This window comes from Nothobranchius furzeri, chromosome 1 (genome assembly GCF_043380555.1).
Source record: "Nothobranchius furzeri strain GRZ-AD chromosome 1, NfurGRZ-RIMD1, whole genome shotgun sequence".
Taxonomy (NCBI): Eukaryota; Metazoa; Chordata; class Actinopteri; order Cyprinodontiformes; family Nothobranchiidae; genus Nothobranchius; species Nothobranchius furzeri.
This window is the reverse complement of record NC_091741.1, coordinates 41422018-41439376: the sequence shown is the minus strand read 5'-3', so window position 1 is coordinate 41439376 and position 17359 is coordinate 41422018. Positions and strand designations below refer to the sequence as shown.

The window sequence follows — 17359 nt, the reverse complement described above, 5'->3', positions numbered from 1 at the left end:
CAGAGGGAAATTAGAGTTTCAGTACACACAATTCAGAGATAAGACATACATGGGCAAGACACATGACAAGAATTGGTGACTGTGGTCATTCGCAACCCTGAGTCACGCTACCTTGATAGAGATAAGAGGGTTACATGAGGATTGGTTCAGGTGGAGGGAAAAAAAGAGGCACTTCAGAGCTACCCTCCACTAGGAGGGCAGCTTTGCTCTGCAAAAAATTAAAAACCCACCTCAGACATATATGCAACAGACTTCAGACAACAGAACAGAAGTGTCCACTAGGTGGGGTGGTGGGTTGGGACTATACCCGCTTCAGTTCCTGCAGCCACGGTAAACAGCACATGTCACCTCAGTGTGGATAGGGGGTTAGCATTTAGGGTTGGTTGTTGCAATGACCCTGGATGCTTCAGCGGCCTACCTGCTGTCCCGCCCAGGCTGGGAAAGGAGGCAGAGTTGAGTTGCCATAGTGACGGCACATTCCACATCTCTTCTGAGGGGGGAGTTTTCGTTGGAGCCTTGCAGGCTCAAGGACGCCAGATTCCGATTAGAAATTGTTTTGGGGCCAGACAGAGATAATTTCCTCTCTGTCTTACAGTTTGTTGCTGGACCTCACCTCTCCGAATGCCAATAATGGACGTTAATCTATCCCAATCCGTACTGATTTGTCCACTCTCTCCTTGATGGCATCCATCTTTTGTGCCAACGAATGAATCTCGGCCAAAGTCCCAAGCTTACGATTCATCTAGACAATTATGTGAGTCTGTGAATTCACAGTGTGGTGCAATCCATCTCTGAGCTCCGGGATCCGGCCAATATTCCTCGACAGCTCGTTAATTTTCCGGTAAGCCAGGTAGCCTCCAAGGCCAATGAGCAGGAAACCTGACACCAACACCACGAGTATCCACACGTCTTCCGAGTCCTCCACAGGCAGCTGAGTTAAACAAATCTGGTTTCACTGTTTCCAGGAGTCCATGATGTGTCCAACTGGGTCTGTATCGGCAGGGCATCTGGGAGCCCCTTCTTCCGTTCTCATCGTTGAAAACATTTTATCAATCGCATTGAGACCAACTAACGAGATCCATTTAAATGTATTTCAGTTTCCAGTTTCCAGAAAAATGCAGAAGCAGCCGTGCACCCAGCACCCACAGACAGACAAAGGCCTTGAGGATGAGATTATGGAGGAGGAGGAAAAAAGCGTCTGCACCCTCCAAGAGCCAAAGAAAAGCCCTTCCTATTTCAAGCTGTCAGCAACGGCTCCACATGGAGGAGAAATGTATCAAAATCTGAGAAAGGAAATAATTTCTTTACACAAAAAAGGTGAGGGCTACGAGAAGATCAGCAAAGCTTTACATATCGGTCAGAACACTGTAGCAAAAGTGATCCAAAGGTTTAAGAATGATGGAAGTGCAACCATCTTACAAAGATATCCAGGCCGTCCACAGAAGTTAACATCTCGACAGGAGTTTTTTTCTGATGAGAAGGGTTAAAGAAAATCCCCATGCAAGTTCACTGCAGTAAGCTACAGCAGTGGAAAGCCAAACTGGAGTGGCCGTTTCCTGTGACACCATACGGCGCACACTGCAGAGGAATGGGGTGCATGGGTATCGTCCATGAAGGAAGCCTCTCCTAAAGCCCGTGCACAAAAAGCACACCTAGGATTTGCTAGGGCCCATGCTGAAAGAGATGAAGACTACTGGGACTCTATGCTCTGGAGTGATGAGACAAAGATCTCTGTTTTTGGAACTAACGGTTTTAAAACTGTGTGGAGTCGTAAAGGTGAGGATTTCAAAGACAAATGCATGGTGCCTACAGTTAAGCATGGTGGTAGCGGTGCCCTTATGTGGGCTGCATGAGTGCTGCTGGTGTTGTGGAGCTGCATTTCACTGATGGTATCATGAACTCAACAATGACCTGCTCTACACTGAAGGAGATGCTGCCATCACTCCGTGCGCTTGGTCGTCGTGCACTTTTCCAACACGACGATGATCCAAAACACACATCCAAAGCTACTGCTGCATTTCTGAAGAAGAACAGGGTGACGGTGATTGAATGGCCAAATATGTCTCCTGATCTGAACCCAAGTTGAGCGTCACTCTCCATCCAGCATCCAGGCTCTAAAAGAGGTTCTTCTCAGGGATTCCCAAAGTGTGGGGTGCGCGAGCTGCCGCTAGGGGGTGCGCGAGGTGAAAAGTGTAATGGCTGCGGAGCTCAGAGAAGTCTGTCATATGTCACCATTAGCGTAGAAACTCATTTGTGGGTGGGCCAAAGAAAAAGTAAGTGGGCCCATAATAACAATGCGCTGAGCTTCAGCACTCTGGCCTGCGCACGCCGATATGTTCCGTATTTGATCATTTTTAACGGTGTTGGAGAAATCTGAAGGTGGCGAGTCATTCTGGCAGATTGTAATAAACACCTGTCTCATGCAGGTGTTCTGACATTGTAAACCTCACACACAGAACATTGTGGATGTAACAAAATAACAAGAAATGATTCCCATTCAGGCTATTAACAGCGCGCTGACGATCTGAAGTTCAGAGTGCGTCTGTCAGAGGTCAGACGCGTTCCGGCTGAACCACGGCTCACGGGTGCACAAGTGAGCACATCTGGGCTGGGCAGAAGTAGTTTTACAACATTGGTTTAAATAGCGCCAAATAACGAGACGCGGTGACTTGAGCGGCTGTGCCGCGCGCGCGTGCACGCGCACACACACACAGATTCAATAAGCGCGCACGCTGCTTTAACTCCAGCGCGCTGTCAGACTGACGGCAGAAATGAACGCTGCCTCCACCACGATAAAAACTTTTAAGAGGTTATTTTTCATTCAAGGTCAAATTAAGATATTAGCTTCTGGGATGAGTCGAGTCCGCTCCAGCCAGTGACTCCTCATGAACCTGACCACATCTCATGTTACTGCAGCATTTGTTGTTCCAGTCCGCAGCAATAAGTCGGTCTGAGGCAAAAATGAACATCATGGCTATATCTTGTCCCCTATTGACATTTCATTACGCACAAGTAGGTGATCAGCTCAGGTTTACGCAGAGCAGAAGGAAGGAGAGCGCTCTGGCCGCACAGGTTAAACGTTCCTACTTTAAGAAAACCGTTAAATTGCATTTTTTATGTGCTACTTGGGGACTCTAAATATTTATTTAAAATGAAATCAAAGGAAATTGTAATGGTATCAAATGTTTATTAATTACTATTTAAAAAATGAAAGTGATGGGGAATTTTTTTTAGCCCTGTCTGTTTAGCTTGACATCTGATATATATATATATATATATATATATATATATATATATATATATATATATATATATATATATGCCATGCCCTGATGCCCCCCCCCCCCCAGCCATGCCCTGATGTGGGGGCTGGGGGGGGGGGTGCATCGACATGGTCGGGACATAGAAGGGGGTGTGCGACTAAATAAGTTTGGGAACCACTGGTCTAGAAGAACCCAAAAAGATAGATGATGCAATATGTCGCCATCTTGTTCATTCCATGCCTAGAAGCCCTGGTGCTGTCTTAAAAAACCATGCTGGTCATAGAAAATACTAGATGTAGTAGTTTTTGTTGTGGGGTGTTTTCATTTTTAACCAATTTTAGTAAAACTGAAGACTTTGTGATCTAAGTTATATTATTAACCTTAATTTCAAATTCTGGACATTGTTCTTTTGTTCATTGAGCTACTGATTAAATTTGTATGTTTTAAAGGCGGTATTCCCATCTATGCTGAGCAATGAATTTATGTGTGTGTGTGTGTGTGTGTGTGTGTGTGTGTGTGTGTGTGTGTGTGTGTGTGTGGAGAGTGTGTGTGTGTGTGTGTGCACGCATGTGTGTGTAAGGAGAGTGTGTGCGCACGCGTGTGTGTGTGGAGTGTGTGTGCACGTGTATGTGTGTGTAAGGAGAGTGTGTGTGCGTGTGTGTGTGTGTGTGTGTGTGTGTGTGTGTGTGTGTGTGTGTGTGTGTGTGTGTGTGTGTGTGTGTGTGTGTGGAGAGTGCGTGTGCGTGTGAGTATGTGTGCGTGTGCGTGCATGCGTGTTGTGTGTGTGCGTGTGTGGAGAGTGCGTGTGTGTGTGAGTATGTGTGCGTGTGCGTGCATGCGTGTTGTGTGTGTGTGTGCGTGTGTGCGGAGAGAGTGTGTGTGTGTGTGTGTGTGTGTGTGTGTGTGTGTGTGTGTGTGTGTGGAGAGTGCGTGTGCGTGTGAGTATGTGTGCGTGCATGCGTGTTGTGTGTGTGTGTGCGTGTGTGTGGAGAGAGTGTGTGTGTGTGTGTGTGTGTGTGTGTGTGTGTGTGTGTGTGTGTGTGTGTGGAGAGAGTGTGTGTGTGTGTGTGTGTGTGTGTGTGTGTGTGTGTGTGTGTGTGTGTGTGTGTGTGTGTGTGCTACAAGAAGATCAGCAGAGCCAGGGTCTTCCCCAGCGCTTTATAGGCTTTGCTCGGAGACCCGCCATGCTAAGCGCCAGACTCACATTTTGAGGCCGTACTGGAACTCGCTCAAAGGTCATGTTCATGCCAGGGATGACAACCGTCATTTTACGCGGCCCGTTGAATCCCAGCACATTGGTTTCCTGCAAAAAGAGGCAGAGAACGTGGCAAACTGACCTGAAGAAGAGAATTTCAAAACAATTCCAGCTTTTGTTATCCACTAACGTAGCAGACAGCGGCCAGCTCCTGCCTCATGGTGCTGTCCTCCAGCAGTGCCCCGAGGTTTTTACTGGGATTGGTGCCATTATCATACACTGTAAATTTGGTGCCCATTAGGTTGGACCTGTTTAAAAACAAAAACACATTGGTTGAAATAGCTTTGCCCCGTGGTAGCCTCGAACGACAGATTAAAAAACAGGTTGAAACGAAAACTCCTAAAAGGTCAACTTCACTGAAAAACCATTTTTCTGGACTATTCCTGATTACAACGAGTCACTCTGAGATGAACATGCAGGCTGAACACGAAAATAGTCTCCTACACCTATCTCCTGCATTAGCTTCTGATAGAAAATAGATGGGGAAACTCTAGGATTAGAAAATCCTGACAGATCTACGTCGAACTGACACTAAACATTTATGGACTCGTCCATCTTGTCTGAAGTTTTTCCTGAAGGCTGTTGGTGGTTTAGCGTCCAGGAAACAGCAGAGTGCATCTCGACTAGTAGATGCTAACCATTAGCATAGCGACTCCACCACATGGCAGACCTCCTTCAGGGTTGTGTTATTTGTGGAGATAAAACATCACTGTTGCAAAGAAAATGGAGTCAGTGGTAGAGGAATGTTGCTGTTAGCCAATCAGAGGAAAGATGTCCAAATATCAGAAAATACGACTCCAAATCCTGTCGTCTGAAGCTCAGCTCTGATCTGGCTAACTTTAGTTCCTGAAACGGGTGACTGGAGGCTTTTTTCTCCCAGAGAACGACTTATAAAGCATTCATTCCTACTAGAGACCACTGCAAATGTATTAATAATATAAATGAATGATGATGACCTGCACTTGTATAGCGCCTCTCAGAGTAAGGACTCCAAAGCACTTTACACTACAGTGTATCATTCATCCATTCACACACACATTCACACACTGGTGGAGATGAGAGGCGAGGCTGCCGAGCACAGGCGCCACAGAACCCTCCGACCACCACCAGCAGGTAAGGTGGGTTAAGTGTCTTGCCCAAGGACACAACAGCAGAATTCTCTGTCCGGAGCCGGGATCGAACCTGCAACCTTCCGATTACTGGACAACCCGCTCAGCCTGTTGAGCTACTGCTGCCCCAATATGAGTAAAGTTGACATTTAAGAACATTTTAGATGTTTTTCAAGGAATGCTTTCAGGGGTGTAACAGATCTGTGGGTAGTTACGATGTCGTCTCCAGCTGTAGAGAATATCCTCTGGTTAAGGACAGAGGCAACTCTGCTTGTGCCCCTACGTTTTGACTTAACTTCTGGTCAGCACCGTCATAGTTGCTAGGCAACAGGACATACACCAAGGTAAAGGTCGGATCTGATTGCACAGACGTTCAGTCCAGTCCCTCTGGTCAGCGAAGGACCCGGTATTTGGTACAGAGACCAGCCTACGTTGGCCGGGTCAGCCGGGTCTTAGAAGGATGCAGCTCCTGAATTTGGACACAGCTGCATGTGCCGCTGGCTAAAGTAGGACACAGTCACACATCCATGAGGGAACTCATTACGCCTTGTTCCCATACAGAGCTCCATGAAATCTGAATATTGATACATGTACCATCAGACTCCTACATTCCACAAGCGTAAGCTTTACCAGCTCCTTCTTGATTTGAAGGCAGGTGGATCACACCGGAAGCACTTGTTCTACCTCAGTTTTCCGATGAAGCTCTCTCCCCCCCGTGACAAATCGGTGGCATCCACTGAAATCAGGTAGTTGGATGTTTTGCTCTTCTTCCTCTTTCTTCCAGCCAGCAAAAACACCTGGGAAGTGAAGTAAATCCAGCTTAAAATAAAGTTTTATTACCAACAGTTTCGGTTTGTGACTTTCAGGTGCACCTTTTTGCCATCATCTCTCTCCATGTGCATGTAGTAGGTGGGGTAGAGGCCGCGGTCCATTCCCTTCTTGTCTCGGGTAATCCTGCATTTAACGGTGACGTTACGTGGCGCAGGACACAACACAAACTCCTCTAGATTCGCTATATCCGTTGCTAAGCTTTCTGCTGAGGTGGATCCAGGGATTCCAGCCTCCTGTGTGGAATAAGCACAGTTGGAACATTTTGTTAGGACATGTTTTATTTTGATGCTGTGGGTTTATTGGGGGGGGGGGCAGATGAACGTGTAAGCCATTTGCGGTTATTTACAGGAACGTTTTTGCCGCTCGCAGCAGAAGCGGGTCTGTCAGCGTCTCCCTGAGCGTCCAGGGAACACGGCGGCTCTTCCTCTGCTTCCTCCTCTTTCTCGCTGGCTTCGTCAAAGTTCATGCTTCCGCACAAACCTGGTGGCGGGCGCAATGAAAAAAGTACGAGAGCGTGACGATTTTTACAAATTGTACTGGGAAAACATTATATGCAACAGAAAAAAAAACCCAAAGGTTATTTTTAAATCCTCTGATGCAAAAGCAATTTTCATCTTTTCATGGTCGTTGCAGTTTTGGCACACAAGTGTCCCTCAGGTAGACCTAGTAATACTTCTTACCCCCAAATTCCACTACCGCCCCTCCGCTGCGCTCCGACACGAACGCCGGAGCAAAATCGGTCCCGTTGTAGTCAGTCAGAGCAATTCCACTACTGCGGCCGTGCTGCGGCAGTGCGGCGCCGTGCGCCGCCCTCTGTTCCGGCGTCCGGCAAAAATAGAATCGATCCTATTTTGGCCGGACGCCGGAGCACCTCCGCAGTAAATGGACAGAAATCACAACGGCCCAACAGGAAAAGGAGCAAGCACAACTTCCGTTTTTCACAATAAATCGATAAACAAAAGGCGTTTTTTGTTTCATATGCACAGGTTTAACAACTTTTAACAACTATCAATGGCGGCTGAACTTTAAATGCACAAAAGTAAGCCATAAATACAGTTTCTACTGTTAAAGTAGTCACACTTTGTTGATCCAAACACTGCTGATCTCTCAACACAAATGATGGGCAGATTAAACAGTTCATTTCGATGCTTCTCCCACACAACGGGTGTTTGGATAACTTCCGCGTTTATTGCTCGGACTGTATCGCAAGATCTCGAAAATCCTGCGCATGCTTGTTTGCGCACCTCAGGTCTCCGCACCGGAGCGGAGCCGTTGCAGAGCGGCTAGCAGTAAAAATTGAGTTCGGAAGCGAGCGGCAGCGGAGGGCGGGGGCGGAGCGGAGGTAGTGGAATTTGGGGGTTATTCATACTGGGGATGCAAGGATACCACTTTTTTCCAAACCGATACGATACCAATACTTGGATCTGAGTACTCCCCGACACCGATTACCAATACCGATACTTCTACCACACAAAAAAAGGCAATGATTTGGAACACAGATTGTATTTTCTTCTCTGCTTTCAACAGGAAGAGACTGTGAGGTAGATAAAAAGTAAAATATATGAACAGAAATCATCACAAAACTAAAATATTAGGTGAACAGAAACGACAAGTTACAGCGAAGCCATTTTCAAGCAACTGCATCGGTATCGGTTAACTTTCACCGATATTGGTATCGGTGCAGATGCCTATACCAGTATCGTATCGGTGCACCCCTAATTCATACGACACATTTTCACAAGAAATGACGCAACACTTAGGAGACCACTGAGGCGTGTTGTTTAGAACTATTCTAGAGGTGTGAACTCTTCGGCTGGGAGAAAAACACACGATGATTATTCGGTGTTGCTAAAACTTTACCCTAACAAAAAGCCGTGTGTGTGTTTTTACACAGCTGACGGCTCAGAGCCATGCAGATGTAGAATGATTCCAGCAGGCTAAAGTCGTTCTGGACTGCGTGAGACATCCGTCTCTTCATTGATAACTGGATTCATCAGCCAGGAGAGAGTCTTGGCTGCAGCTGCACTCCAGTTCACGGACAGAAGGCAGTGGTGTCCCACTGGGATTAAAGCTCCTCAGAAAGCGGGGGGGGGGGGGGACTGGGAAAACAAGTCTGCAGAGCTTTCAGGTTTATTAAAACTCGCCTAGTCTTTAATCCCTTTCTTCAGCTTTAACCCTCTCAGGCTCAAAATAAGTTCTGATAAAAGGACAAACGACTAAGTCCTTCAGGGTTACTGCTGAGTTAAAAAATGCTCATGAAATACATTTGTGGAGTAACCGGGTAGGTCGGTTTTAATGTTGCAAATCTGCAACGCCAGCCTCCAGAGAGTTAAACCAAATTAATAATGAAGTTTTTCTCTATTTTTTGTAAACGTGCATTTAGAGGAAAACCCAGAGTTCATGGGACCGCTCCTGAAAGAAATGGTTCAAGTATGGACCCAGGGCTCCTATAGCTAGTGGGTTATCACCACACAGACAAGATGCCACAACTATTGTGTAAGTGAGACAAAAATATCAGTTTTGATCTGGATTCATATACACAAAGTGATTTATGGTTAAATATGACTGGTGGACTTAGAGATTGATGGAAGACACGAGGACTTGGAGCCAAAGGTAACAGCAGGAACTCCAGAAGATGTGGCTTAGTTAAATCAGACCGACACTGTGGCCGTTTTCTTCAAGCGTTTTCAAAGAAAATAATTAGATTTACTCTGGTTACATAAAACAAGACAATGAATATTGTACGAAACCTTCAAACACACACATACTGTGTGTGTTTGAAAGTGTGTGTAACATGTTAAGCTAAAAATCAAGCTAAAATGTTAAAAATAAATAATAATAATCATCACTGCTTCAAAATACCTACTTGTTTGTATCTAACCCAGGGGTCACCAGCCCTTTGAAACTGAGAACTACAAGTACGAAACCATACGAACATTTAGTCATGCAAACAATGCTGACTTTTAAACTAGAACAAATCAGAGTTTAACGAAACATCTTGTACAATAAACTTATTTCAATGGTGTTTTTTTTTAATATTCATTTCAAATCTATATAAATGCAGGTGTGATAAAAAGACTAAAGACAGGCAAAAGAAACACTGCTCTGTGGTGAGGTGTGCACTTCGGGACTAGGAGACCTCATTTTGTTCTCTGGGGCACTTTGGTGCTGCGATGATAAAACTGACAAATCATTTCTGAATTGTTTTTTATTTAAAGGGGCATTATGGAAGTTTGACAGCCAAAACATGTGTAGAAATAATAAATGTCTTCTTCATACATTCTCCTGCAATGCCCTGGTCCTGTAGAATGAGCCCTGGCATTTTTACTGTGATTGCCTGTTTTTCTGTAAAATCACAGAAAAAGAGAGATGCTCGGGTCGAGCAGGCTGCTTCATGCGCGTTCACGCTCAGGCATAGCCCGTAGCATTTGCTATCAGTAGCTTTAGCAGCAGAGAGAGAGGCAGTGCCAACTCAGCGACTATGTCGCTGTTTCTAACGCCTAGTGATGAACCTAGCTACATTTCTGAGGACCCTTAGCTACTTTCTGTAGAACTTTCTTCTAGATATTTCCTGCAAATTAGCAACAAAACAGCCATTTTCGCTCCGAACCGTTCTTTGAACGTTGTTTCAGCTGTCATCAAGGATATAAATGTTACAGATGCAAAGGACATCACTGGCGCTTTAGCTCACCTAGTAAGACGTCGGACTCTTGTGCAGAAGACCTGGGTTTGATTCTGGATGTGAGCATAGTTTATTTAGAGTTTCTTGTTTACATTAATGGTATATTTTTTACAGTAAGATGCCCGAATGGCATTGAATTTACAGATAAAAAAGATGTGGGTTCAACTTTCATTTTGGAACAATTTTTCAAGCAAGGGAAGGGAATGATGTGAGCATGCAGGAGGATTGACCCATCATAAACCTTTGTCGGCTGTGCTGAAGAGAAAGCTACAGAACCAAATTATTTAATTAATTAGCTGCACGTTCTCTTGTCCTCTGTCCTCCGGGCCACACACACACACACACACACACACACACACACACACACACACACACACACACACACACACACACACACACACACACACACACACACACACACAAGGGACTGTCTCAGCTATTTTCGTTAAGGAGTGTGCACGTACAGCATGCGCGCCTCGTGCACGAGCCTACTATTGAAGCTGCCGTAACGCTTTTGGCCTGAGGGGGCAATCTCGAGCATAAAAATTAAAAAGTCCATAAAGTCTCTTTAAAAAAAAATCCAAGAATCGAATTAAATTATTTCATAATTGTTCCACATAGTTTAGCCTTTTTTCAGCTAAAATAGGAAGGAAAAGTCCAGATGGCCATTCTAAGGTTTAGGTCTGAAAGGGTTAATGGTGCTAAGAGCTTTTCTTCATCTCACTCCTGTTCTGTTGTCTTGGAAACTATTGTTGTTATGTTAAAGTGTTGTGGTATTTTTGTTGTTTGGTTTTTACATTGCCATAAAAACAGAATAAATGTTCTAATAAAAAAAAATGTTTTACCCATTTTTATGATTTGGCTTTTAACTCAGCATGAGTCTTTTTAATATTTTATCAGTGTTGGTTCTTAAGCTTTAGTTTTGATGCATTTTTAGGTTGTGCATTGTTTTTAATGTTTTTAATGTCTGCGAAGCACTTTGGTCGGTTTTATTCCGTTGTAAGGTGCTGCACAAATATAGTTGCCTTGCCTTCTCAGTGGCAGGTCCGAAGCTTTGGAACGAGCTTCCCCGGTTCACACGGGCTTCTACCTCAGTGGCGGTTAATAAAACAAGTCTGACTTGGCATTTACCTCTGGTTCCCATATAATTTGTCTCACTGTTTATTGTCTTTTTTGTTGGTTTTATCTTGTTTTTTTCTTTTTTCATGTCTGTGACGCACCTTATGGCCGTAAGTCGTTATACATATAAAGACTGAGTTGAGGAATTGCACATTTTCCCACTTTGTGTTAAGTTTACCTTGTTTCTGCAGCATCTCGTGGATATCGATCTTGGGTCCTATCAGTGTCTCCGTGTCTCCGACTCCCACTGTCTCCTCAGCCGTGGGGGACTCAGGCTGAGGCTGACAGACGGACTTAGGGGACTCGGTCTGGCTCACTGACAGAATCTGAATTTTCATTCCCATGTCTGGTGTCTCTGAGCCGAGGAAAGCTGCAGGACCATCGATTCCTAAAGGAGAGAAAAGTTTCAACAATGACCCGCGTAGATCGGCTTGTCTGTGTGGAGGCTCTGGCGCTTTCCTTTACCTTCTATGAGGACGTCGTTGGTGCCGTTGAGCAGACGCTCCACCAGCGGGGCCTGTTCCTCGCCACGCCGTGTCCTGGGGCGACGGGGCCGAGCCTCTGTGTTGGGCTGGACCATCAGAGGTTCTTGACGCTTCCTCCGTTGTTTCTGCTCCAGCAGCGCCCTCTGTGGACACAAACGTAACAGACCGTTAGACGTAAAGTATGCATGATGGGATGCAACCTGACTGTCTCGGTGAGAAAAGAACCGGCATTAGAATGGATAAAACCACACTTCCTGGTAGGATTTAATGCATTTGACTCCAGAAAATTCCCCATGGTGTATACAATTCAGACCTGCTGATGGGTTATGCAAGCATAATTAAAATTAACATGCCAAATGCACAACAACAAATCCCGTTAAGATGCTGCCTAGTGAGCCAGAAGGGACCAGGAAGCTTTGTCTCATATTTCTCAGACCAAAATGCTTTCACAACTCATCCGTCTTTCTGCAAACAATTCTAGGACATCTGTTATTCTCTGCTCCTGCTCTTCCGACTGTGTGAAAACAGGATGCTGACGTTTTGCTACAAAACCAGAACTACAACACAGCCGGCTAACCCTAACCCTAACCCAAGCAGGCTATTTTAATCCGGGCTGGTGCGCAAGGCTCAAGTATTTTGTTAAGACTGAGAACGTGGCATTTACAGATCAGGATGTGACTTCATTAAGGCATTCCCAATCCTTCCTGCCTAAACGCCAATGCAAAGGAAGTGAGGCACGCACTAGATTGGAATTCTTATGAGACTTTGCAAAGAGTCTTTTTCAGAATCCACAAAACAGATGAATGCTAACAATGAAATTACTGATAGATTATTTTTTTATCTTTAAAAACTCCCAACTACTTCACACGCCACAATTCACACATATGAAAAATAAACTAAGACAAAGGAGAATAGAAGGTACAAACCCGTTCCATTGAATTCTCCAAAAGGTTTTAGTTCCATCAAAGTAAAAGCGTCACGTTTTCATGGGTTAAATAAAGACATCAACAGCCAGGATGTGTCTGCTCTGCACCGAATACCCACATCTTACAACCATGTACTGGAGTGTGATGTGTGTGTACGTGTGTGTGATGTGTGTGTGTGTGTGTGTGTGTGTGTGTGTGTGTCTGTTGCCAACAGAATGAACGATCATTACACAGAAGAGCGATATAGGAAAGAGGGAGAGAGAAAGAGGTGTGCTCTAAGCAAGGCATCAACACAGATCTCCTCTGACCTTTATTTGTTTAAAAGTACATTTGAAACTCTAACATCTGGAAAAGCAAATCAATTCGTCAACAAGAAAAAAGTTTGATTTATTTCATTATAAACTGGACTTTAAAGAGCAAGTCACCCCCAAATCAACTTTTTTTCCCCTGATAAACTATATAAATGTGTGTCTAATCGTGCTGCAGACACGTGTAATCAATAGTTTTGCACTTTAGTTAAAATGTTCAATTTGTGCCTAAAACTGTCAGTGGGTAAAAACTCTGCACTGCATTTGAATTTAAATCTGCCATCGCTATTGGCTAAGAGGTACCCTAGAACGTTAGCTGGTACCATATGATGTCACAATGTCGTTGTGAGCCTGTGTGTGTGTGTGTATTTGTTAGTGGCTCTGCCCTCTCGGTCTGCTAGGCAACAGCATTTGTTGCATTTTTTTAATTACTTATTTCATTTATTATTAAAATAGAAAAAAAAAACAATACGAACAAATAAAATGTGGTTTCTCAAACCAAGAAAATGAACAGGGAACAGGTGGGGGGCGACGGTGGCAAAGGAGTTAAGTGCTCGCCCCATAATCGGAAGGTTGCAGGTTCGAGCCCCGCTCAGTCTGTTGCTGTCGTTGTGTCCTTGGGCAAGACACTTAACCCACGTTGCCTGCTGGTGTTGGTCGGAGGGACTGGTGGCGCCAGTGCTCGGCAGCCTCGCCTCTGTCAGTGAGCCCGAGGGCAGCTGAGGCTAAATCGTAGCTCATCCCCACCAGCGTGTGAATGTGTGTGTGAATGGGTGAATGACTGATTGTGTTGTAAAGCACCTTGAGGGGTTCCAGGACTCTAGAAGGCGCTATATCAAATACAGGCCATTTACCATTTAACTTATGTTATCTGCCCCTTTTTAACTAAAATGACATTTTACACTGAAATAACAATAATTATAAATTAGCCTATACAAAGTAATTGCTCGACTTGTTAGCTGACTTGAGTTCAAATTGTAAAGAAGAAAGAGAAAATTAATAGTAATAATAATAAAAATTCAAAAAGCAAAAGGATTTTTGCACATATACCTATTCATACATGTATACATTAAAGTGCATCGCATGCCCATACGCTCGCACATACTTCATCTATACATATACTATAGACATACACACGTATCCACTACATATACACATACACAAACATACATACATATTTATACATACACACATGAATATACCTACACACATCTTCTATAGCTTTATTTTTATTTATTTATTTTTTATATCATTGATTTGCACATATATGACTCCAGTATTTCATTTTTAATTCGTTTTTTGAAAGTAAATATCGTTTTCGCATCCTTGATTACATCCTTGATTACATCCTTGATTTTTTCAAACAGGAAGTGGGAGTTGAGTAAGAATCTGTTAGGGGGTGACTTGCTCTTTAAGAGCTACGACTTCATCTCAAATCAAAGCTCTGCTCTACAGTTTTATTGCAAACATTACCGTTGGCTGAGAAGGGAGGGGAAAAAAAGCTTTCCCATTCCAGAACAAGTTTGTGGAACAACATTTATGGCAAAAGCGTGAATGGAAAAGCCTAACTGGACAAGAGTTTGAGCAGGTTTTCTTAGAGAGTGCTACACAAACGTATTTCCTACCTGTCGTTCCAGTTTCTGCTGCATAAAACTGACACTGTCATCTTCTATGCCACTGTGGGGAAAAGCAAAGACAAGTCATGATTTTCCACTTGTTTGAACATAAATACGTGATGTAATGGCATCATCGCACCAGTGGAGGGTGACAGTTACATTTCTATGAGTCAATGAGAGGGGATCTGTTTAATAAAACATTTAAATATCAGAACAACAGCAGTAAAAAGGGACGCTTGTAGAAAAGTACATCTAAAATCTTCATTGGATCAGAGGAGTCCGGAAGCGTCTGCTCATTTACCTTCGACACCTGTCTGAAGGGACCGAGCGCATGTTGCTAGGCTACAGCGAGACGGGGGCACAGCAGTCTGACTCTGAGCCCTGCGGCAGCTCGTATCTCCCCGTCAAACGTACACAAGTGACTCACAAATCACAGGCTGATGTGATGAGCAGGACTCTCGTTTCTCTTTTATCCTTTCCTGTTGAGTAAATGGTTAAATGCCACATGTCCTCCGAGGCTGAAAACAGCTGGAAGAGGACCAGTCTTTACTGGTCTGATTCTCTTGTTTCCATAACTCTGTGGTGGTCTCCAGTATGAATAATGAACCTGTTTTAGTGGAGAAAAAGCTCACGTGCTGCTGTTTCAGGGGGTAGAGGTTTGTTGGAGTGGGGGGGCTGGAAAACGACAGGATTACGGATCTTACTCATTAATATTCATTATGCAAATGTCTCTCTTCTGATTGGGTTAGAGCAATACGACTCTTCCGCTGCCTTCATTTGTTCTTCTTTCTTGGGTAAAGAATGTAGCGTTGATGTTTTAACTCCACAAATAACACAAGTGTGAATGTGTTCCACCATGATGAAGAAGAAGAAGAAGAAGAAGAAGAAGAAAGTATCATTTCTATAGCGCCTCTCAAGATAAAAGTCACGAGGCGCTTCACAAAAACAAAAAATGTAAAAATATTTAAAGAAAATTAGAAAATATTTTAAAATATATTTAAAAAGAGCAAAAAATTGACAATTGTGATAAAAAATGTAAAGAAAGAGAGAGAGTGAACAGGAAAGAGGGAAATCAGTGGATCCTGAGGAAGGTGGAATAGATGGGGAGAGCAGAATAAGAGAGAGGTGAAGAAGGTCATACAAAAGCCAGCTTGAACAGGTGAGTCTTCAGCTGCTTTTTAAAGGAGACCACTGAGTCCACTGATCTCAGACTCAGGGGGAGAGAGTTCCAGAGTCTGGGGGCCACAGCAGCAAATGATCTGTCACCTTTGACCTTTAGCCTGGTCCTGCACAACCAGTAGGTTTTGATCACTGGACCTCAGGGACCTGCTGGGGGTGTAGGGACTAAGAAGATCACCAATGTAAGATGGTGCTTGTCCATAAGGCCCTATAGACCAGAACCAGGATCTTGAAATGAACCCTGAAGTTGACTGGCAGCCAGTGAAGTTGGAGGAGAAGCGGGGTGATGTGGGTGTGTTTGGATGACTTGGTCAGAAGCCGAGCACAGGCATTCTGAACCACCTGTAGACGGTTCAGGGAGGTTCTGCTCAGACACGTGAAAAGAGAGTTACAGTAGTCTAAGTGTGAGGAGATGAAGGTGTGGAGAACTGTCTCAAGTTCAGAGCGAGACAGAATGGGACTCAGCTTAGCAATGTTTCTGAGATGGAAGAAGCAAGAGCGAACAAGAGAAGTGACATGAGAATCCAGGGTGAGAGCTGGGTCAAAGGTCACGCCAAGATTCCTGACAGAAGGTTTGGTGTGAGAAGCAAGCTGACCAAGAGAGTCTCTGACTTTGGGAACCAGCTTGTCTGGGGCACAAATGAGGATCTCAGTCTCATCTTCATTCAGCTGAAGAAAGCTCCCAGCCATCCAGGTTTTGATAGAGTCTAAGCAGGTGTGTAACAGCTGCAGCTTAGACATCTCATGGGGCTTAAAGGAGATGTACAGTTGGATGTCATCTGCATAAAGATGGTAGGAGATTCCTTTGAAGGAGCTCAGGATGTGCTGAAGAGGAAGCAGATAGAGGAGGAAGAGCAGAGGCTCCAGCACAGAACCTTGTGGGACACTATGGGTAATAGAGGTTGGAAAAATGATCGATTCTAAGATGCATCACAATTCAGCCGTGCATGATTCCGCATCGATGCAGCAACGTGATTTTCTCCCTATGTCTATGTCAGGGGTCGGCAATCCGCGGCTCTGGAGCCGCATGCGGCTCTTCCATCCATCTGATGCGGCTCTCTGTGCTTGTAAAATAATGAATGGATATTTAAATAAAATGCTTTATATTTTACTGCATTAATTTTATATCTGTATGCCAATTCTAAATGTAAAGATTGTCTGCGTAAACCTGAACAGGTCCAACCCGGTCTTACTGTGAGACCGGGTTGACGCGTCACGCTTGTGCGTAATCATATCGGTGCATTCTGAGCTGACGAGGACGTGAGATTCTGGGATTCTCCTCAGACGGCTCCTGGATGTGTCGCCACATTGGAGACAGGAACAAGCACTATTCAGCCAAAGTTTCATAATCAGGGAACATTTTCTAAGAGACAAGTCTCGCTTCAGTCGGAGGAATCTTCCTGCATGCGCTCTGGTTCTGCGACGTGCTCCAAGCCCCTCTCCACATCTTCAGCTCGCTGTGGACCTTATGTAGTACACGCTGACAGAGAGCTGCGCTGAGCAGTGTCCAGCTCAGATGTTCAGATGGTAATAATTTCTTGAGTGATTTAGCTACATCTGCGATGTGCGAAACGAATAAAATGTCA

The 17359-nt window shown here is 44.4% G+C and overlaps 1 protein-coding gene across 2 annotated transcripts in view; it reads right to left on the bottom strand.

The window, feature by feature from the left end:
- tulp3 (TUB like protein 3) overlaps positions 1 to 17359 on the bottom strand; it is a 28691-nt gene that overhangs the window by 1130 nt on the left and 10202 nt on the right. For both annotated transcript variants that reach the window (XM_015960988.3, XM_015960969.3), the window contains 8 exons: positions 14604 to 14655; positions 11725 to 11887; positions 11438 to 11647; positions 6805 to 6938; positions 6500 to 6691; positions 6312 to 6424; positions 4649 to 4766; positions 4468 to 4566 (listed from right to left, as the gene is read on the bottom strand). In XM_015960988.3, the coding sequence (XP_015816474.3) occupies positions 4468 to 4566; positions 4649 to 4766; positions 6312 to 6424; positions 6500 to 6691; positions 6805 to 6938; positions 11438 to 11647; positions 11725 to 11887; positions 14604 to 14655 (1081 nt within the window). The remainder of the gene's footprint in view (positions 1 to 4467; positions 4567 to 4648; positions 4767 to 6311; positions 6425 to 6499; positions 6692 to 6804; positions 6939 to 11437; positions 11648 to 11724; positions 11888 to 14603; positions 14656 to 17359) is intronic.